Here is a 23189-nt window from a genome sequence, read left to right as displayed (position 1 = left end):
CTATCGGGAAGCTCTCACATTTTGTTAAGGCTTTAAACAGGATCCATTGGACCAGATCTCCACCCTAAAAATTACTTTCCCCCAATGTATTACAGTGCCAATTCTGAAGAAGGCAAAACCAAAATGTACTGGTAAATTACAAGGAGAACACACACACACATACTCTCTTCTAACCCTGCTGGAGCAGGCGATTGGACTAGAATAGATATCTAATTATCTTTCTCCTCCCTCCATCCCCCCTTCTTTGTCCCTTTTTCTTTCTTTCCCCTTTCTCTTCCTTTTCTTCCTCTCTTCCTCTCTTTTCTTTCTCTCTTTCCCTCTCTCAAGCTCACCCCTTTAGATCAGGGGTCGCCAAACTTTTGAACCTCAGGGACCACCAAACTCATAATTTTAAATCCCGGAGACCACTAATATGAATTTTGACTGATGGTGGCTTTCTGGCGTTGGTGGTGGTGGTGGTGGGGAGCGGGGAGAGAGAGAGAGAGTGTCACATGACCAGCAAGCCACCCTCAAATTAGGCCATGCCCACAGAAATTGGAATCCCACCCCTGGGTGGGGGGTACCGAGGATGAGTTTGTAGCACCAAGGGGGCGGTGAACTTAAAAAGTTTGGGAACCACTGCTCTAAATCAATATACTTCATAGGGAATAAAATGAGAAAATGTTTGCGTTTCAGAGAAAATGTAGGCCATAAATTAAATGTAGAAATAAAATTGTATTTGATATGTGAAGAATGCTACAGCTGACTCTAATTTTGTTGATTATAATTAATACAGGGAATAAGTCATGGATTTGGTAGACAAAGTACAAGCTGTTAACCAATTGTTTCAATAAGCTAACAAAACCTAGCTAGCACTTGGGTAGCCATTGTGGCCTTAAACAGAGAAACTAGTCATTGATGGATTTCTGAGTTTGATTATATACAAATAATTGTTCTCCAATGAGAAGGCAGGTTGGCACTAAAGCAATTCAGTTTCAACTATCACATATCAGATATGTCCTTTTTAAAAGCTCACTTAGAATTTTGAGACCATGTTAGATGTAACTCAAAATGGTAGCCTTAGGAGACATTTGTTAGAAGGTACTCATTTACTAGAAGGCAGGTAACTCTAGTCCCTTAGAATACTGTTTACTGTTTCAGTTTACTTTATTTTGTAGTTATATATCCAAACAAATTAATAGGCTTCCAGCCAAACTCCAATATTTTATTTTCTAGGAATGATTTTGTATTCTAAATGGGCTCCAAGGGCACTTTACAATGATGTACCATTTTAGTTTTCCATTTATTTTTCTTTTATTAAAATACACATATAAACTGTCAGTTGAAACAAGGAATCCAATGGATGGCAAGGGAAGTACTAGCCAGCATGTAAATGTCATGTAGATCAGGGATCCCCAACCTTTTCGACGCCGCGCCCGGTTCCGGCGTCAGCTGGGCGCCGCCATCTTTTTTGACGAAAAATCACTTCCGGTGGCGTCACCAGAAGTGATTTTTCGTCAAATCAGCGGCTTTCAAGCGCTCTGGTGAGCTTTTGGGTAGAAATGGCTTTCTACCGGAAAAGCTCACCAAGCGCTGGCGCCGCCATCTTTTTGACGAAAAATTGCTTTTTTACCAAAAAGATGGCGGCGCCCAGCAACCAGCGGCCCGGTAAGGCTTGTTCCATGCCCGGTACCGGTCCGCGGACCGGCGGTTGGGGACCCCTGATGTAGATGACCTAAATATTTTTAATGTGGCTTCCTTAAATTAGACTGCATTATGTAAGCATGAGATTATGCTTTGTAAATTGTGTCTTTGTCTAGTATTCAGTAAAGGGGTGATTATTTAATGAAAAATGTGAAACTGCTTAGTTTGTGTCCAGAAAACACTTATCTCATATCAATTAAGTCAACATTACTATGGTTAGGTGATCAGTTGCTTTTTGTATACCTGGAATAGGGTAGAATTGTAGGCTACAATTGACAGGGAAACCTTTACCTTTATAGTTATCAAGGAATTGGATTGGGAAGGCTCAGCTGAAAGTTCCCCTCGCTAGGGTGCACATTGGGTGAGTTTGTGCCAGTTAAGTTACTCTAATCTAAATCAGTATACTTCCTAGAGAATAAAATGAGAAAACATTTATGTTTCAGAGAAAATGTAGGCCATAAATTCAATGTATTTTAGTTTTTAAAATGGTATGCATTTCTTATTTATTTTAAGTTCTATTTCTTCAAGAAAATTAGAACATTTCAACCATACCTTTATGTATGAAATAGGGTAAATTGGGAAGCAATGATTTGCCCAAAGTCTCCAATCAACTGAATAAACATTCACTTCTGTAATAGTAGAAACAGGATGTACTCTAAAGATTTACTATATATCTAAATTACTGATGTGGGTAAATCATGATAACTATTAGTGCTTGTGTTATTTTCTTTGTTAATCTCATTGAACATCATTTGACATCATTAATAACTCATTTCTTTCTGTATTCAATGTTTGGGAAGCCTATAAGTCTACATTGTAGCTTTGTTTATTTTAAAATGATAAAATATCAAATACTTATATACAAAATCTGTGCAGTGATAATGTTTGGAAAATAAATATGAGCCTATTTCTGTACCTAAGTTTGTTTTGTTGTTCACAGACAGAAGTTTGAAATCTTAGACGTATTCAGTAAGCCCCCTATTTTAATTACAGGGGTTCTGCTTCAGAAAAGAAGGTGAAAAGAATTTGACTAATTAACTTGATAAGACTATGCGAAGCATTCAAAATAGGATTGTGACAAACAATGTTGGTGTGAAAATTCATCTTGAAGCATTAAAACAGTCACATCTTAAGGAAGGCTTTATAACAACTGAAGACTAAAGATTCTTTCCTCTATGATGTGCATACATAGCTACTTCACTTAGCTGACAGTCTGCTACAGGGGTCTCCAACCTTGGCAACTTTAAGACTTGTGGACTTCAACTCCCAGAGTTTCTCAGCCAGCTTTTGCCGTCCGAGGAACTCTGGGAGTTGAAGTCCACAAGTCTTAAAAGCTGCCAAGGTTGGAGACCCCTAGTAGAGGTATTGATTGAACATCAGTTTACAAATATTTGGGGGGAAATACTAGGGGAAGATTGGAAGGACTTCTTAAATTATTTGAGATACATACTTTGGGTATGCCAGTATGCTTTGTAAAACACCTCTTTCAAATGCTGTGCACAACCTTAGAATAAACACTGCAGTGTTATTCTATACTAACTGGCTCTTTTGGTAAACTGTATTATCATATAGTCGGAATACAGATTTTAATCTATAAGAATTTTAATTATATAGTAGCTTCTCTTATATTAGTCATATTTATAGTCCAAATTTCCTCAAAGAACTTAAGGTGTTGTGATCAGTTTTCCCCCACAACAACAGCAGCTATCAGATAGATTTGGCCAGTAACTATTCTCAAATAATCAAATCAGCTTGTATGCTTGAACATGATTATAGTCAAATGTCTTAATCACTATAGCGCAGTGCAGTTCACTGTGTTTTTATAATGCGAATTAAATTATATATAGCAATATTATATGAACAGTAATTATTTTATTTTTATTATGTTAGTATTGGAAAAATTATGTGGCCATCCGACTGGTTCATCATGGCTTTGCACAGCTTACAAAAATAAAAGCTCAATACAAAACCCAATACCCCCATATGCAAGACTATCATCGAAAAATTACTGATTATTGTAGCAGGTATTAATCATATCTGTATATACAGGCTTTTGAAAGGAACCCCCCCCCCCAGCTTTCTAATGTTTTCAAATTTGAGCAGTTACTAATAATAGAAAAGCTATTAAGATGATCTCCCAATCTCTCTTAAAATGAGTAAGTATCCTTATTTTGGAGGGAGTTAAGTGGCAGCACCCCATTAGGCTGAAATGTATCTTGTCCTTGCAAGTTACTATGTATGCGTCATGTGCAGGCCACACCCACCCCTGCTCCACAAAAGGGAAAACAGTAGTGAAACGTCACATGACAGCAATGTGACGCAGCGAGGTTGCCGCCCGTGCTCTTTTGTTTTGTATATCACTTATTTGGATCCAGAGCTGCTGCTTGTCAGATTTGCTAGTACCAGACATACTTGAATAAGTTTTATAGCAGGAATGGAAAATGTCTACCTATTGGCATGGCCCAAACCATCAGTCTTACAGCGCCTTAAGATCTCATTTTTATCCCAAATGTAGCCTTACCCACAGATGCTAAATTCCTCCTATCAGTACAAAAAGAGTGCACTTGCGGGCATGAAAAGCAACTCGCAAGTCTGTCTGCCAAAGTTATATAAAGTGGCAGAGATTGCTCCCTTTTCCAACAATCCCAGTCCCCTCCTGCATGCCTGGAAAAGTATTCATCTTCATAAGCATAATCAAATAGATGAGCCTGTAATTAACCAAGTTTCCTGTTTCTGATGTTTTATTTACCCAATATTTTAAAGATCAAATAATATTAGTAATTTACAAAAGCAATTAAAACCCAAGAAACAATTGTAAGCAGCCCAGAGTTGTTAAGGAATCAGAAAACCTTAAAATTAAATAAAAAATAATATATTCAGTCAGCAGGAGAAAATACATTAATTAAGACAAAATTCTGCCTGAACAAGAAAATCTTGACACGGCAATGGAAAAGGATTAAGAAAAGACTTAAAAGAACTGAAGAGTGTTTCTTTTATTCCACACATCCCTGTCAGTGCCTGTGAAATTGATTGGATACAAGTAAGAATCTTTTCAGAGGATCTTTTAAGGCCTGGCAGATTACTAGGTAGAACTTTGGATGGTCTGTTCCAAACTATTTAGGGCTTTTGTTTATGGCATTGTGCTGAGATCAGAAGGAGGCTGGGAACCAGTGAAATTTTAATGACGTATTCATTTATCCCAGTGACTGTTTTGGCTGGATAATTTTAGATAGTTGAAATTTATGAACACTGAAAAAGCCAATTTACATTAAGATGAGGTGTGACTTCAGATGAAATCTGCTACCTGCTGTGAGCCAGGCTTGTTTGTGTTTTTTGTATATCATTTATAAACATGGGTGACCTTTGTATTGTCCTATAGATTTGATTGGCAGAAGAGGTAGTGGTTGATGCTGAAGTCTACCTTGAGAAAAGTTAAAAGTATAGATTTGCTTTTTTTTCTTCTAATTTCTCTAAGATAGAATAGTGAAAAATGATATACTGACAAAAATGCTTCATTCAGAGAATGAATTAGATAGCCATAATCCCTTTAAATATTTACTTTTTTTCTATGTAGAAGGTTAGGAATGATTGATTATTCCTTCTTTTGCTTAAGGGCTTTCCCTTGAATGGCTTCCTATCTGCATTCCGATTTGATTCCTGAATGAGGTGGCATTGGTAGACTTACCAGTGAACGCCCTTTCTAGAGAGTCCAGCATTGGGTATGACTCCGCCCTCTTATGACGTGAGCTGTGTCTGCCACTATAAAAAGTTCATCTCCACTGAGAGCCCCAGCTTTTCTGGCGAAGTGTCTTGACAGACTAGGATTGTCTCTGGAATATAAACAAACAGAATGAGCATACAAACGCACCCCTCCTCAAAAATATTAGACCAGACATCCACAGGGTGGGGCTGGACTCTCTCACAGTGTGTCTAGAAAGGGCGTTCACTGGTAAGTCTACCAACGCCCCTTCTCAGTCACACTGCAAGAGAGTCCAGCATTGGGACATACCAAAGCCTGCATGCCCAATGGGGGGAGACAGCTGGTCCTCTCAATCCAAATCGGTAACAAACCACTGGAGTACCCTCCGTCCAAATACTGCTTGTGCAGATGCACATAAATAGCTGGTAATGTCCGACAAATGGGGAAGGTGAGGTTCATGTAGCGGCTCCACAACTTTCCTCGATTGGAGCCTGTGTGGCCCAAGCTGCCGAAGTCACTGCGCTCCAGGTAGAGTGTGCAGTCAGTTTCTTGGGAGCTGGCAAACCCACAGTTTCGTATGCAGTAGAAATGCATGCCCTGATCCACTACTTAACATGGGAGATGAGGCCTTCGACCCCAAAGAAACAGGTTGAAATGACATAAATGTTGACTCAGTTTTGCAAAAAGGTGTAGTTTGTTTGATAAAAATCCTCGGAGCCCTTTTCACGGCCAATGTGTGCCACTGATGTTCCAACACCTGTTGAGGTTTGGGACAAAAGTCAGGGATTATAACGTCTTGAACCCTGCGAAACCAAGAGTTAATTTTTTGGTACAAATGAAGGGCTCAAACGCAAAACCACCTGATTGTCATGAAAGATACAGGAGTCTGGCCTTACTGAAAAAACAGCTAATTCAGACACCTTCCTGGCCAATGTAACAGCTACCAAAAAGGATACCTTGAGGGTCAAAAGACGGAGACCCACTGTATGTAAAGGCTCAAAGGGACTGCCCGAGAGGGCTTGGAGCACCTTAGACAGATCCCAAGTGGGATACCTATGCACAACAGGCAGCCGCAAATTTGAGGCTCCCCTCAGAAACTGTGGACTGATGGGTGGTGGGCGAAGGATGTGGACCTGTCCCATGAAATTACTGAAGCTAAGGCCACTACCTGCCTGCGGAGGATGTTTGGCGTAAGGCCCTTGTCCAGCTCGTCCTGGAGAAACTGTAGGACCTCCGGAACAGATGCTGAGGTGGGGTCCTGGACCCTCTCAGAGCACCACTCCCAGAATTTCCCCCAGGTGTCATCGTAAAGTCAGGTTCTTGACTGCTTACATGAAGTCTGTATTGTGTTGATTACACCATCTGAAAGGTTGACCTCCCTCACCATTTTCCACTCAACCGCCATACGGTCAGCTGGAACCATTGGGATTCCGGATGCAGAAAGACCCGTTGACTGAAACAGATCCTCAAGGCCGAGATTTTCCATGGCCTCTGAACAGACAGGTTCACCAGGTCCACAAACCAGGGTCTCCTGGGCCAATGAGGGGCCAGCAAAACCAGCTCCACTTTTCCTCCAACATCTTCCAGATGTGGCAGACTCAGCTCACGTCATAAGAGGGTGGAGTCATACCCAATGCTGGACTCTTGAGCAGCATGACGGAGAATCTGTTTTCAGGTAAAAGATTAAGTCACCCTTGAATCAAGTTCATTTTGTAGAGATTATGTGAATACACCATGTTGCATTCAAGACAGTAAGACAGGTGGATAGCTTTTTTTACATTGCAATCTAGACTCCTAGGAATATAGTTGATGAGTTTCTGTCTAAGGATGGCTAGGTTCTTCTATCTCCTATATTATAGTTTCCAATTCTTCATGAAATAATTATGATTTCAAGAGAGACATAAATTGTTCTGTACTAATGCTTAACTTTTGCAGACATGTTTTTAAGTATTGCTGGCACCAAGTTTTAGCCCTGGTTCCAACAAAAATACTTGACCTGCCATTCTCCTGTGAGCTGCTCCGAGCATCAAGGTCAGGGTAGTACTTCCATCTGCCGTTCAATAGGCTGAGCAAAGTTCTGAGGACACTCTTACTTGCTGCTTGTCCCTAGTTTTAGTTCAACCTGCCTTTCGAGCTAGACATGTGTTTTTTCTGACCAGAATCTTCAGAAAGCTTAAAATTATCGGTGAGAAAGTCCTCCAGGCTTTTCACGTTCCCTTTTGGGGTTATTCTTTCCTTTTTCTAAAAAGACGACAACTGATGATGATTTAGCAGCTGTTTGTCGGTTGCGGCAGGTCCTTATCAGGGCTATAGCGGCGCAAAGAGCTGGAGCTTAATTCCGCCGCTGAAGCCTCTCTTTAATTTAGAGGCTTCACTATTGCAGATGACCTGAGCGGGAAACAAGTTAGCGCTATCCCGCTCCTCAGTGATTTTTTTTTCGAGTGCTACAATGAATTTTTCCTTTTTTTTTTTTTGTGCTCATACTGAGACCTCCCTTAACTGTCCAAGACTGTTTAAAATTTGTGCCGGTGGTTACAGCAGTTGGCGCCATTTTGGATCAGCCTTTTAGCGCCAAAATTCCAAAGGTGACTTCCCTTACAGTCTGCAGCTCTCTGTCTAAAATCAGCTGCCTTTTCTTTTACACTCCAGCTAGTGGCTTCAGTATAGAGAGCTTGCATCACGGCCATTCCACAGGCCTGTGAATTCGGCACTGTGAATTCGGCACAGAGGTATTTTTCCCCCAAGCCCGGCGCCATCTGGATGGTCGACAGTTTGCCCCTAAGCATTGTCAGCCTGCTCTTTTAAAACTGTCCTGATTAAGAGACACTTAAATTTCCGGGAGCTACAGGCTGAGGGCTAAGTTGGATTTTTTGGTCCTCAGTCATTCCAGGTCAGCTTCAAACCATTTCAGGATATATTTTTTTAAAAAATTTAGAATTAGAATTTGATTTTTAAAATTTTCAAAACAATGGAATTTTGTTTTTTCAATTTTGAAATTTAATTTTTCTGCAAGGATCTGACTAGATTGACAGGAGTCACTCCCCGCACTCCGGAGCAGACTCCCAAGTGGACCAAGAGCCAATAATTTATTTACATAATACTATTAAGCACACCTGTTTCCAGGCGTGCAATGGAAGGCTCTGTTTGCTACAGCAAGTGTAGGATCCAGATTATCTGTCAGAACAAGAAGTAAGACCAAGACCTCTCACTCCAAGAAGCCCTAGAAGGCAGTGGAAAAATATGAGAAACACCACCAATAGGGACTGGAGAGACATCTGGAGAAGAGTCTTCAGGAGGCTGAAAAAACCCAACAACCAGCCTCCCCAGCTTTGGTGGCACTTTCTCCTGGGCCCATTTTAGCCCTCACTTTGCACCTTTCGGTCAACAACAGGGGTGGTGACAATCTGAGAGGCCTACCCTGGTCACCAAGAGGAGCACCTGAGGCCCTCGTTCCTCAGGCCCCGCAACCAGACATCAGCAATGTGACCAATTCAATGTTCTCTGTTGCTATGCCAACAAGGATGCAGACTCATCAAGCCAAGAGACCCAGACTAGCGCCTGAGGATACCTTCACCCCCAACCGCAGCAGGGCTCCATGCAGAAGAAGGCCTTCCTCAGGACATTCCCCCTTCTATGCGGTTCTTGATGTCGGAAGTGATCAGGCAGGGCATCGCCAAGGGTGTGCAACAGACCTGCCAGATGTGGTCTCAAATGTCAGGCCCTATCCAACAAGGGCAGCCTCAACCCAGCAGAGGGTCAGGACCATTACTCTCCTGTTTCATCAGATGGCAGCCATTCTTGAGTGCTCATTGATGATTCTAGTGACTGGTTGTGATATTATGCATCATGTATAGTTAAAAGATCTGTACCTTAATTATATAGTTGATGGATATCAACTAATAACACTAAGAATAGAATTAGTAAGTTTGGGGGTGTTCAGGACCAGAATGTACAATAGAACTTTAGGGAGCAAGAGAACAAATGGATTGATTGACTGATGAATAAATGAATAGGGAGACAAACAGACATAGCTTTTCAGTAGATTTGTTAGAACACTTAGCCTTTTTAGATTAGTTATTCTCTCTTCTCAAAATAATTTAATTATTACAGTTTAAAAGAAATAGAACTGCATTTAATCACACAGAACAACAGAATTAGAAGGGATCTTGGAGGTCTTCTAATCTGATTCAAGCAGGAAATTCTATACCATCAGATCAGTGAAGTGATATTTTAAGACATTTGAAATATTCTCTAGCAAAGAAAGTTGTCTTGGGTCATTTTTGTGTTAATATTTTGGTTTTCACCAGATTAATGAGTTACATATTCCTATATACATCAGAATAGTCACCAACTGATAACCTTTTTTATTTTGCTTAAAGATGGTACATTTCTCAATTCCTTCTTTATTTTCCAAATCTCAGATACAGCATTCATTATATATAATATATATTATACAACATTACAAAGGTATGTACTATGTATATTTTCAATTAGTTGTAGCTTTTGGGATTTAAATACTTTTATTTGCTCCCCATCCCTTACCCCTTCATGTAATTTTACAGAAGTGGAAAATTCAACTTAGATTTAATGTTCTATATAAAAGTAATGAACAGGAGAACTTATTTGTTACTTAGTAAATAATGTATTATATTTTCCTGATACCAAGCCAGTCTATCTATAATCACACACTTGGCTGAAATATGTGAAGAATTATTTAATTAGCTGTTTGGAAGAAAGTAAAGTTTGTTTTTCTCACTTTTATACTTAAACAGCTAATGCAAAAAATATAGTCTGTCCTTGAGCAAATTCCAAAGCTTTTTGTCCTTCTGTATCAGATTACAGCTTCCATAGTTTCTAGTCAATATTGCCAAATTCTGGGTGGTCTGGCCATGATTTCGAAAGGCTGCCTCAACAATTCTTGAATTTAAGTTGTTGACCAGCCACAGTATTGTGGAGTCTAATCCCCCTTTCTACATTTTTTAGGATTTTTAAACATCAGCTTAGTGCAAATATACAGGTAATTCTCAGTTTATGACCACAATTGGAACCAGAATTTTTGCTGTTAAGTGAGCGTCAGTGCTCCTAGATAAACCAGACAGATGAACAACAAGATGAACTAATTCTACTAAATTGTAAAGCTGTGTGAACAGAATCTTGCAATCTGACGGCACCAACTTTCCACCTCTATTTTTAACTACTTCATCCATTATGATGGGGTCTTTCCTAAATTTCTTTCTCTGACTATTAAGCAATTGTAGGCTCATATTCCTGCTCTTGTCTGATTGTTTCCTAGGTAGCATCTCCCCCCCCCCCCACTGCAAGATCATCCATACATTCCAATATATCAGCCTTCCCTTTAGACTCATCCTCCACTTCAAGGTTCCCAGGAGGAATAGGTTGTGGGTTATGAGGACAAAATGCAACTCTGTCACTCCCCCCCGCCGCTTCTCCTGGCAACTCCCTGCAACCACCTGAGGCATCCCATAAATCTTCTGCTCCAGTTGAGGGTTGAGAAGCAAAGAGTTCTCTTAACTCTAAAATGTTGCTTCCTCTTGGGATGACCAGGACAATTGCCAACTTTTTCTCAGGACCTATGATAATAGTTTTGCAAATTAGGCCAAAAATGTTGTGGAAGTTATCAAAGCTTAGGAAGTGATACATATTGTTTGCATTATGTGGGTGCCACAATAGAATAGACTGCCCCTTTGTAGATCTGTCAATCCTTTTTTGGATATTGTATAACAAGAATAGTCCAATTGAGTCAGATCAAATGCAACTTTTTTCTGATTTAACAGTAATTGCCTTGTAATTTTTGCAAAACATTTTTGATGTAGTTTGCATGCAAGAAGGTTTTTTGGAATAAACCAAGATACCACTCAGAAAAAGAATACCATATTTATCTAAAAATGTTTGCAACAATATTCATGAATCTAGAAAAAAACAGCTTTGCAGTACTGTCTGCTAGTGTAATAGAGTGGCTGTCAGGTGCTTAGTGTGTTACTTGTTTTTTGAATGAATTAATGTATGTATATGTGTATGTATGTATATATGTGGGTATATGCTGTATGCATGCATGCATGTACTGTATGTATGAATGATGTTATAGCTACAGTTGTAGGTGGAATAGTTTACTTATGGAATGATGGATAAGTTTGTTTAACTAAAACTGCATCTATATCATGCAATCCTGAGACCACATTATTATCTTATACTAAAAAAAAGTATGAATAAAGAAACTAAGTGACGTTTTTACAATTATTTATTAATGAAATAATTCTTAGTAATCTGAGATGGTGAATGTATATTATGTTCTATTAGTTATGTTTCTTCAGAACAGACTGAAACTGAACTTGACAGAAAATGTCATATCCTTATATACCTGCAATATTCAGTGGAGTGGAATTTCAACAATCAATCTCTAATTGCCATTTTGATAATAGTGGGTAATTTTCTTCCCTGTTAAAATTATTTGGTTGTTTCTACACAGAGGTTGTTTGCCTCTTTAATAAATTATTAATGTCTAATTTTAATAATATATTGTAGGAGATGACCAAGTGGAGCCAAGATACCTTAATTCAGCCCTTCTTGAATTCCACTGACTCTTATCAAGCGTCAATTTGCCTTGACCCTTATTAGATTAGATTCTTATGTACAGATACCATGTAATACATTTTAGAGCTTTGAACTTGGTTACTTAAGCCTGATATGGCATCAGGCTGGATGTTGATGTTTACCATCCCTGATTTGTGATTTAGATTTTATGATAAATGTTTATCCAATCCTGATTGATCTGATTTTCAAAGCCTAGTAATACTTTTCAAAATTTTTGTTTTTGCTTTCTATGGGACATTCACTTTAATTTTTTTCTTTTGTTCAATAGTATCTGATTCTTGGAGATTTCTTTGATAAATGCCTGAAATTTTCTTGGCAAATCAGAAATGATTTTCCATTGCTTACTTCTTAGTAAAGTAATTGCTCCCCAAATTAATTTTGCATACACCTTTTGTTTTATCATTATTAGAAAGCAACAGGTCTTCAAAAGAGGAATGAAAATATTAAAGAACAAAAGAAAATGAATGATTTGATTATTACTTGTGATTTTTCTGCACTAATATACTTTCCTTGAAAGTGAATATGGTGATCACATGTATGCATGTATTCTTTGGGGCCAAAGAAAAATGATTTGTGGCCGAAAATGACACTTAATCCTTTTTATAGTTTTATGAAGAAAACCTTATAAAAGTACCAGTATACTTTATCTGTCTGAATGTTTTATTTAGATTGATTCTCAAAATGAATTAATAAATCTAAATGAATGTAGCAATGTTACCTCATATTTTAGGTATAATATACATAAGATTTAGGAAGGCTTTCTTTTCCAAAGGTTTTCAAACTATGGATTTATTTGTGCTGGACTAGGAAACCAAATTTATGGGGCAGGCATACGTTTTTTTAGATTTGCACACACGAAGCAAGATTGCTATCAGAGCTTGCTTTTGCTCTACATGAACATGTCAGCAACCATTTTGTCTGAGTGTGTAAGACTGAATTCTGACAAGCAAGATTTCTGTCAGAACTTGTTCCTTGCTCTGTTTGGCAAATTGGCAGCTGACTTGTCAAAGCAAAGCCTAGAGTAAGTTCTTCCAGGGCTCCGGCTTTGATTTTATACTCAGGGTTTATCATAGTATAAACTTTATAATCAAGGTATAATAAAACATTAAAATATTAAAAAGGGATACAAATGTTAAAAATTTCAAAAGAGTTAGGGATTGTTACATACTGTTAAAATTAATTGTAAGGTGAAGGGAGGGCTTTCAGGGCACTAGTCAGCCCCATGGTATGTGCTCCTCTTTTCCTCACATGGGCTGCAGAGCCATGTTTGATTCCTTTTGGGAAGGGCAGGAGAGTGGCTGCTTGCCTCACCTGGGGGGGGGGGGGATATTCCGCAGGGCAGGTGCAATGGCAGAGAAGGCTCTCTTCCCAGACCTTAAGTCAAAACTCTTTAACTAATATGCTCTGCAGCATATTTCCCGTCAGACTGGGTAGATTGATGTAATGGGATGAAAACCGTTCTGTAGGTAGCTGGCTCCATTCCAAGAAGGGTTTTCTAAGTATAACCAACACCTTGAATCTGACCTGGAATCAAACTGGCACCTACTGCAGTTTGTGGAGCAAACGTTTATATGAATCCTTCTTTGGACACTTAAAATTGCTCATGCTGCCACATTCTGTAACAGCTGAAACTTCCAGATACTATTGAAGAGTTAGTCTCAGATGGAACATGTTGCAAGAGTCCGATTATGCAAATGTAAGCAAGCCCATCCTTTTCATTCAAAAAATGGTTTTGAATTAATTTTGTAACTGATTTTAGATTTTAAAAATATGCAAGTTTCTATCATTGCTTTAGTTGATATAGATTAAAGCAAAACTGTTAAAAATAAATACTATCTTTCTTGTCCATGCTAATTTATTGCAAAAGGAATTGTCATTCTCTTCTCCCCCCCCACAAGAGATCAGTTATCACAAACTTTAGCATGTAAAAATTTGAATACTCTTGTCTTATTTAATCTATTCTGTACTGAATGATTATATTGATTTTAATATGTCCCTATCCCTTGTATTTCAAAACTGGTGGAGAGATAGCTTAGTAATATCCCCTAGCCCAGGGGTATCAAAGTCAATTTCATTGAGGGTTGCATCAGGGCTGTGTTTCACTTTGGGGGGCCGGGATGGGCATGGCCAACTTGATGTCACTCGTGTCAGGGGCACCTATGATGGCACCGGTGGGGCTGGGGGGAATCTTTTGCAGGAGGCCATTGCAGCTGAAAATGGAGCCCTTGGAGCTGCATATAGTCTCCCCAAGTTCTGTTTTCCCTGGCAGAGGCCTCCTTCAATGGAGGGATTGATGGCCTCCTGAAGCCCTCTGCCAGAGAAAATGGAGCTCAGGAGGTGCACATAGCATGCCTGGGCCCCATTTTCAGCCTTGATGGCTTCCTGCAGCCCTCTGCTAGCAAAAACAACCCCTCCCCCCCCAAGCTTCAACTTCACTGGCAGAGGGCTGCAGGAAACTGGCACAGCCGAAAACAGAGCCCAGGCGTGCCACATGTGGCCCTCCCTAGCTCCGTTTTTGGTGGCATAGGCACCATGGGCTGGGCCTTTGCTGTTTCCAAGGCGCCCCAAGGGCCAAATCAAAGCATCTTGTTGGCTGCATCTGGCCCACGGGTCTTGAGCTTGACACCCTTGCCCTAGTCAGATGTTACCGCATATTCTCCTATGTAGCCACTGGAACAATACTTTATGGCTTGTGGCCTATGCATTGCCCAATATTCAACAACAAATGGTCCATATTATAGTGTTCAGTCTTTGTTGGACATAGGGACTGGTCTGCACCCTAAGTCACTACTAGTTTCTCATAAAAGACATTTCCACTGACATCTCTGAAAAAGTTGCTAAATTATTTTTTTATTACATTCCCATCAAGACCAATAGGCTTAACATTTCCTAACTAGACTGCCGTTTTAGTGAGATAAAATGGCAATTGTTCATTTGTTAGCTATGGTTTTACTGTTTACAATATTTTAATACATCACTATTTGAAAATCTATACACATATCTCTGAATATAATTTAAAAATCTAGAATGCTGGACATGTATTTAAACTTGCATTCTGCCAAAGATATGTTGGTGTTTTATTATAAATTAACTATGTTTCATTGGCATTTGCTTTACCAAAAGCATGTCTTGTTCAATTAATATTACTAAAGCATCTGGAATGTTTTTTTTAAAACAATGCCAGTGGTAATTACAGAATGGTAATCGCACTAAAAACACTTGAGGTATAGTGAGAGACTTGATAGTTAGAAATGTATTTGTGTTAGCATTTTATGCCTTTTTATGAATCCCCATATCCTATTCCTGTTCAAGTGGGCCAGACTTTAAAGCACATTGTCAACTAGAAAAACTTAAACAGAAAAAAAGGGCAGGACCCAGAACTCTATCCCACCCATTGTAATTTCTGTTACTCTTGATAACAGAGAAATATTTCTATTATATACAGGATCAACATATATAGAGAGACATGGATGAAAACATGGATGATATGCATTTCCATGAGCATAAAAATACAATATAGAAGAAGCTTTGCAAAAAGAAAACTATTTTAGATATAAAATGCAAAATAGAATCAAATGAAATTGTTCCTTAAAAATGCAAGCAAAAGATCAAATATTCCTTGTCAAATTGGAAATATTTTATAGATGGAAATGATTAAGTATTAGTATATCTTAGAAATTGAAACTGAGAAGAGATTAGACAATTCAGTAAAGTGCTGATCCAATGCGTATTACTAAAGATGAAATACTTAGCAGTACAGGGGAAAAAAGATAAGGTCTTTGTAATTGCTTTTGAAGTTCTCAGCCTGGAATATTACTGAAAATATAAAGGGCAGCCACAACATGCAGCTTGTTGAAGAAACTTAAAATATTTCAGAACTAAAAGAGTTTTGCAATAAAGAGTGAAAGAACACAAAGACTGTTTGGAAATAACAACAAATGTTTCTGTCCAAAGAGGGTTTGCAGAGATGGTGTCCAAAATTTATGCCTGTCTTACAGGTTTTTTAAAAAAAGAATCTATAAGCTACTGCACAGAAACAGTAAATATACTTCCAAAATTGCAGAAAGATGATTGGTTTTGTGTGTGTATCTTACAACAATTGTGTCAGCTGCAGCTCCCTCTGGAATCCAGTGAAACATACTTACAGTCTCAGGTTTTTTGCATAACTTTGTACAGTATATGAATGTAAAAAAAAACAAAAAACATACATCTGTCCATCTCTATCTTGAGTCAAATAATGTTTGCTGGTTAGAGCATTGTTTGGGACAAGAGTCAATACATGCACTTCCTATTTGAAGTATATGTATGTCTTTTGTACTTTAGAAAATGTGATTATTTCATCTCAATAATTATTGAAGCCAGTGCATATGTAGGGATGATTTTTCTCATTGCTCACATGGAATGGAGGAAATTACTCTTTTGGATAGGCTGCAAAGATCTTCAGGAAGGATTTTAGCATCTGCTAGTAATCACATCCTTGACTCTTCAATGTGGCAATGTCCTTGACAGGCTTTAGCCAGTTCTTATCAGACTCTTCATTTCTCCTGGAGAGCTTGCTTTTTTACTTCAAAGCACCTTAATCTACTGGTAATATTAATCAAAGAACTTCATAGTTAGTGAAAACTTTAATCAAAGATGCCTCCCTCTGCTGCTGCCATCAATCTTGAAGGTACCTCAGTGCCAAGCTACAAAAGCTTTAAAGATTAAAACCCTTTGAAGTGCATCTAGCAATCTATTGACAGCCAGTATAGGACCACAAAATTGTTGTAGTATGGTCATACACCCAGCAGCATTGCATTCTGAACTTGCAATTACTTAATAATCCTGAAAAGTAGCCCCATATGAAGTTAATTACAAGAGCGATGGAAGTTTGAATTTCTTAGCTAGGTCATTCTGCTCTAACAGAGGCTGCAACTACCACACTAACAAAGTTGAGCAAAGAATTATCAGTCCATGGACCTACCTGTGTCCTCAGTAACCATGAGTCAAAGAGAAACTGATAACAGTAAAGTATTGAATTTATCTTCCATCTGACTCACAGTGAATCTAGTGGGCCCCAACCTTTTGGTACCAGGGACCGGTTCCATGGAGAAAGGTTTTTTCGTGGACCAGAAGAGGCATGGTGCCTGCATCCCGTGGATGGGGCTTCACTTGTTTGTGTAGCCTGATTGCTCGTAATGCCATGGACTGGTGCAGGTCTATGGACCGGAGATTGGGGGCCTCTGCTCTAGGTAATTTACAAATTATTAAAAATTCTTCAAAACAAGAAAACAGCAAAATATATAAAATAAATAAGAAATGAGAAAATTGGGTAGGGAAAAATTAAAAAGAGGGTTTCACTTAGTCAAAGGTCTAAGTGAAAAGCTAGATGTTCAAGCCCTTTGAAACACAGTCAGGACAGAGGAAGATTTTCACAGTATCTCTGGCCACAACCAGGTAACAAATATAATTAAATGATGTCTGTATATTGATAGGTATATTCACATTATAGGTTCTGATAGGCATTAGATATTATCAGGACAAGGTTTCCTGAACCTAATCTTGTCCTGAACTGCCAAATTATATTTTCCAGCAGTTTGATGTACGTGATAATAGCATAGATGAGAGAATCAAATTTTGGAATGTCTTGTATACGGTCACACACTATTTCATCATACCCACCAACTAGAACAGGAGTGTCAAACTCGATTTCATTGAGGGCTGCATCATATTTGTGTTTGATATCGGGAGGCTGGTGTGTTTGGGGGGGCGTGGCCAGCTTGACATCACTCATTTTGGAGGCACCTGTGGTGGCTTGGCAGGGCTGGAGTGATCCTCCTGCGGCTCTCCTGAGCTCCGTTTTTGCTGGCAGAGGCACCACGGGCCTGTCCTTCGCTGTTTCTAGGGCAGCCTTGAGATCTAAGCACCCCGTGGGCTGGATCCAGCCCACAAGCCTTGAGTTTGACACCCCTGAACTAGAACATTTGCTTGAAAAGGAACAGAACTACAAAACAGCGTCTCCAATTCCCATTCCTTGCATGCAATCCCAAAGGAGGCTGTGGCTAATGGTAACAAATGCTTCTGAAAAGTCTAGGAGAAGTGCATTAATTCCATTCCAGACAAACATTATATGTCAATGCCATTTCGGTCCCATATCCAGGCCCAAATCCTGACTGGAAAGCACACTTTGCAAATCACCATAATTTGCTCAATAGCCTTCCTTAATAAGAAAAGGTTGGAGACTGGGAAATAGTTTTTAAAATCTGCTGGATATGGGGAAGACTTCTTACCTAGCAAGTGAACTATAGTCTCTTTGTAGGCAACATGTTCTCTGAAGTGAAGGATTGACAATTTCTTAGATCCAGGTCACCATGCATCTGTGGCTGCTTGTAGGAGCCAGAAGAGACATGGATTAAGTTCATAGAGGTCACACTGGATAAGTCAAAAGCAGTCCTAAATAACATTACTTACAAAACATTGCCACAATCACGGTATGGATCAAGACTTCAGTGAACCTAAGTGATTTTATTACCAAATTTATAACAGACTTGGAGTAAAGTTGGAATAATTTGAAATCATTGGAATTCATAAACAAAAATAAGAGTTTTGAAAACCTAGTTCTTAGTTTCTTCCAAAGATTTTGAAGTTATTTTGCAAATGTTTCTGCTGTTAAGACTTTTGCAATTGTTTCTATTGCTAATTGTTGCTTCATTTGTACCTTGGACAGGTGCAGATAATATAACTTTTCATGTTACCAAATTTGCATTATTTGGACATAAAGCTTTGCACTGTGGATTATACAGTATATATAGCTCTGCATTTATGTGGGTTTTTTTGGAAGCTGCAACATTGTATTGTATAATTCTGACTGTTAATTTTAGGTATTATTAATTTGTATTGAACAGAAGTAGAAATATTAATAGTTTATTTTTATCAGTTAACAAAATAGAAAGTAAATGAACAGAAATCCATATAAAATAATATTTTGTGTGACCACCATTTGCCTTCAAAACAGCATCAATTCATCTAGGTACAATTGCACACAGTTTTTGAAAGAACTAGGCAAGTAGATTGTTCCAAACATCTTGGAGAACTAACCACAGACCTTCTATGGATGTAGGTGCCTCAAATCTTTCTGTCTTTTTATGTTATCCCAAACAGATTTGATGATGTTGAGATTAGGGCTCTGTGGAGGCCAAACCATCACTTCCAGGACTTCTTTATGCTGAAGATAGTTCTTAACAACATTGGCTATATGTTTAGGGCTATCATCCTCCTGCAGAATAAATTTAGGATCAATTATATTCCTCCCTGATGGTAGGGCACAATGGATAAGTTTCTGCCTATATTTCTCAGCATTGAGGATATCATTGATCCTGACCAAATCTCACCAATTCCATTTACAGAAATACAAATTTGCAAGGAACCTCTATCATGCTTTATTGTTGCCTACAAATACTCTTTATTGTATGCTGTTCAGCCCTTCAGCAGCCAAACTGCCTCCTACTCCATCCAAATATTTCAAATTTTGACTCATCAAGTCTAGATCACCTGTTGCCATTTTCTGTACCCCAGTTCCTATGCTTTGTGAATTGTTGAGTTGCTTAGCTTTGTTTCCACATCAGAGATACGGCTTTTGGGTCACAGTTCTTTCATGAAGACCACTTCTGGCCAGACTTACCTCGTTCCCACTAGTTTTTGCCTGTTCTGCTGATGGCACTGCTCGACATCTTCCTATGTCAAAGGGAAGTGAACACGAAGTGTTTGTCATCTGCTGCATGAAGCTTCCTTGGCTGACCATTGCATCTGTGGTCCTTGACATTGCTCATTTCTTTGTGCCAAAAGAGCTTGAACAGCATGTCTTGAAATCCCATTCTGCTTTGAAATCTTTGCCTGGGAGAGGCCTTGCTGATGCAGTATAACTACCTTTTGTCTCGTTCCTGTGTTTTGCCGTGGTGTATGATCTGTGACATGAAACTGTCTTTCACAACCTCATCTTGGTAACAGGGTTTAGCTGTTCGTCACCCAGTTTTAAACCTCCCACACAGCTGTTTCTGTTTCAGTTAATGACTGTGTTTCATCCTATATATGAAATTGAAGATCATTAGCACCTGCTTGGTATAATTGGTTAATCATATACTTGACTCTAATCCTACAAAATCCCTGACTTTTTGTAAGTGCGCAAGTGTAAGAATTGATGCTGGTTTGAAGCCAAAGGGCACTCACACCAAATATTGATTTGATTTGAATTTCTCTTCTGTTCACTCACTTTGCATTTTGTAAATTGATAAAAATAAACTATTAACAGTTCTATTTCTGAAAGCATTCTTAATTTACAGAATTTTTGCATGACTGTCTAAATCTTCTGCATGGTACTGTATATATTTTATTTTGATAACCTTCCTTTTATAGCATTGCTGAATGTTTAATACAAATTACTAACACATAAAATTTAGTCAGATATATAAAGAAAGAGACTTTCCATCAATGTTGACTCCTGGTTAACTGCCTGACAAGTCCCTGTAGTTCACTTGGCAAGATTTCAGAAAATGTTTGGCTCAGAAAGAATTACTGGCCCAAGGTCACCTAGGTAGCTTCATGCTTAAGGTGTAACTACTTTCCCAGTTTCAATCCTGGTGTGTTAATCATTGCATCAAACTGATTCTAATCAAAACTTAAAACTACAAGATGTTTTAAGTGTTTTAAAATGTTTAAACTTTTTGCATTATAGGAGTAATTCTGGATTTGTAGGATGATCACAGTTTTAACTTCATGATCAGTTTGAGTTGGTATGGAGCCAGTTGAATATCTGTAAAGCAAAGTATATCTGCTCAAAGGTTTAGCATAAATAAATTACAATTTAGTTTGAAATGGCCACCCAGAATCTTTTGAAAAGAATTTATTTATAATTCAGATTAAAACACATTTTTCAAAAGGAATGTTGCAAAATGTAGTTGTGTCTATCTTGTGTCCTTGAAAAGTGCAGCTGTGCCTTTAAAAAAATATACAGTGAGTCACCCCTGTTCTCTTGGTAGATCCTTAATTTGCCAGCAGTAAAGCTGCTTGAAGGATATAATAGAACATTCCATTTCCTGTTCCCTTGCTGACACAGAGGAGTGTTTCTACTGACAGTGATCTAATCAGAGTGCAGCAAGAATCATGGCAATTTGATAAAACATGATGGAGACAGCAGCTGAAATGGAAGCATATGTTTTAGAAGACATTCTTGAGGTAGGAATTGGATTTTATAATAATGTAGTGTACAAGGAGGAACCAAAAAATGTAGTCTCTTTAGAAGGAAAGCCTGTGCACCCAGAGCTTGTTACGTGTTTGATGTGCCAATATTGGTTTGCAATGCAGTTAGGTCAGTTGAGAATCAAACATTATTGTAATACTCTGGTTGTAAATTATAGAATAGATGCAGAAGGAGGGAGGAAAATAAATTCTTTGGATTTTGAATTTCATATTGTGCCTGCCTGCTTATGACCTTTAGAATAACTCATTAGAAAGGTAACTGCAAATTATGAGTATATAATGTTTTGTACAGTAGAATTAGATTCTAGCATATTGTGTTGTAATAAAAAGATGAAAACTATTTTCTGTGGCAAATAATTATTTCATGTCAGCATTCGCATAGTTCCACTTAAGAGGTAACTGGAACAGTAAATTAATGAATAACTATATACTGTATTCCACACAGAGAAGTTAAACGTATTAAGACTCCTGGCTTAATAGCTTGTGATCTGCTTCATAATCAGATTATTATTTTGATATCTAGTGAGGGAATTATATTAGCATGCAGATTATTGGAATTCCCAATTAACAGTAATACTGATCTTGGGGGATCTTGGACTTCTCAGTAAATAAAGTGTTGCATGATCAGTGCATATTTTTTAATGTCTGCGTGAAAGAATGATGGCAAAGTTAAGTGTGATGGGGATAATACTTCAGAGACAGGTTTATGCTTCTGGAATTCGGAGAACATACACTTAAATTCTGATTATTATAAAGTCTATTCTCTATACAGTATTACTCTATGTTTCTCAGTACATCCTTAATTATAAAATATAATTGGCTAGCTGCATTTTAGGTATAGGAATACTTCTGAAGAGTTTACATATAGCAGCTTTCCCTGAGTACTAATGAACATTCTTTTAAAAAATATAGTTAAACAGAAAGTAAGGAGTATTTAAATATAATTTTATCTCTTTTTTTATGAAGTTCTCTGCTGTGTTCTATTTTAAACCTTGTGTAGCACTTTGATTTTGTGAATACTCCTCATAAAGATGGCATCATGTATTTTTTAATGAGGCTAGATTGAAAGTTGCTTTATGAAACAATTTTTCTTAGTCTATTTTAAATTGAAGAAATGTATGTAATTATGAAATGAACACAAAGCATAACTTTAAGCAGTAGTATAACCACTACTTAAGAATTATCAAGTAATTGTTAAATTAAATAATCAGCAAAAATACGTAGAACAGTCAAGACATGCTGAAATTATCGGACTGCCTCCATTGGGACCTGGTTGCAAACAGGTGCAAAACATTGGTAGTTGTATCAGCTGCCTTGTGGGAAAAGTACAGGTGAAAAAGCAATTATGGTAAGAATTCATTCTATGTAATTTACTTCATTGGTAATCATTGATAAACTTACACTTTTGAACAATAGTTCTATTTCCAAATTATAGTTGTCTTTGTAACATTTGGTGGATTAATTGAATGTAAGAAACAAGAAACCTAAATTTCTTGTTTTGTCTAATAAATGAAATGTGAATGAAATTCAGACACTTAATGTTTGGATATTGTTATTGTTTTCGTTCGGGTATTTTCCCACGTCATAGTAGTGGTGCTTTTAAAGTTGTAGCAACGTTTCAGCAGAATCTCATCTGCCATACATGTAAGTACCCGCGAAAACTTAAGAAAACACACACACACACACACACACACACACGTATGTATGTATGTATGTATGTATGTATGTATGTATGTATGTTATCAGTGTCAGCATTATGAAAATACTATTAATAATACCAATTGTAGGTTGACAAATAACATGCACATTATTGAGATTCTGGGGACTGAAAGTCACTGATGATTAAATTTTTTAATGTTTTTAAAGGGTGGGAAATACTTGTTATTTTATGTTACAATTTATGAGTATTGTTTAAATTTATATGTCACCTTTCATTCACTATTTCAAGGCTGCATACATA

At 38.0% G+C, this 23189-nt stretch overlaps 1 protein-coding gene across 5 annotated transcripts in view; it reads left to right on the top strand.

The window, feature by feature from the left end:
* The window catches only part of ANKRD17 (ankyrin repeat domain 17), a 125944-nt gene that overhangs the window by 5402 nt on the left and 97353 nt on the right, over window positions 1-23189 (top strand). The window contains exon 1 of one of the 5 annotated variants that reach the window (XM_087945859.1): window positions 21073-21205. The exons of 3 other annotated variants lie outside the window; for them this stretch is intronic. In XM_087945859.1, the coding sequence (XP_087801985.1) occupies window positions 21152-21205 (54 nt within the window). In that variant the 5' untranslated portion in view covers window positions 21073-21151. Of the gene's footprint in view, window positions 1-21072; window positions 21206-23189 lie in introns of those variants that run through there. One more of the 5 variants, XM_087945860.1, reaches the window with a different exon arrangement.

Source organism: Notechis scutatus, chromosome Z (assembly GCF_049901735.1).
Source record: "Notechis scutatus isolate UNSWTSFEM ecotype Mainland chromosome Z, rNotScu1.2, whole genome shotgun sequence".
NCBI lineage: Eukaryota > Metazoa > Chordata > Lepidosauria > Squamata > Elapidae > Notechis > Notechis scutatus.
This window is presented reverse-complemented; position numbering and strand designations above follow the sequence as displayed.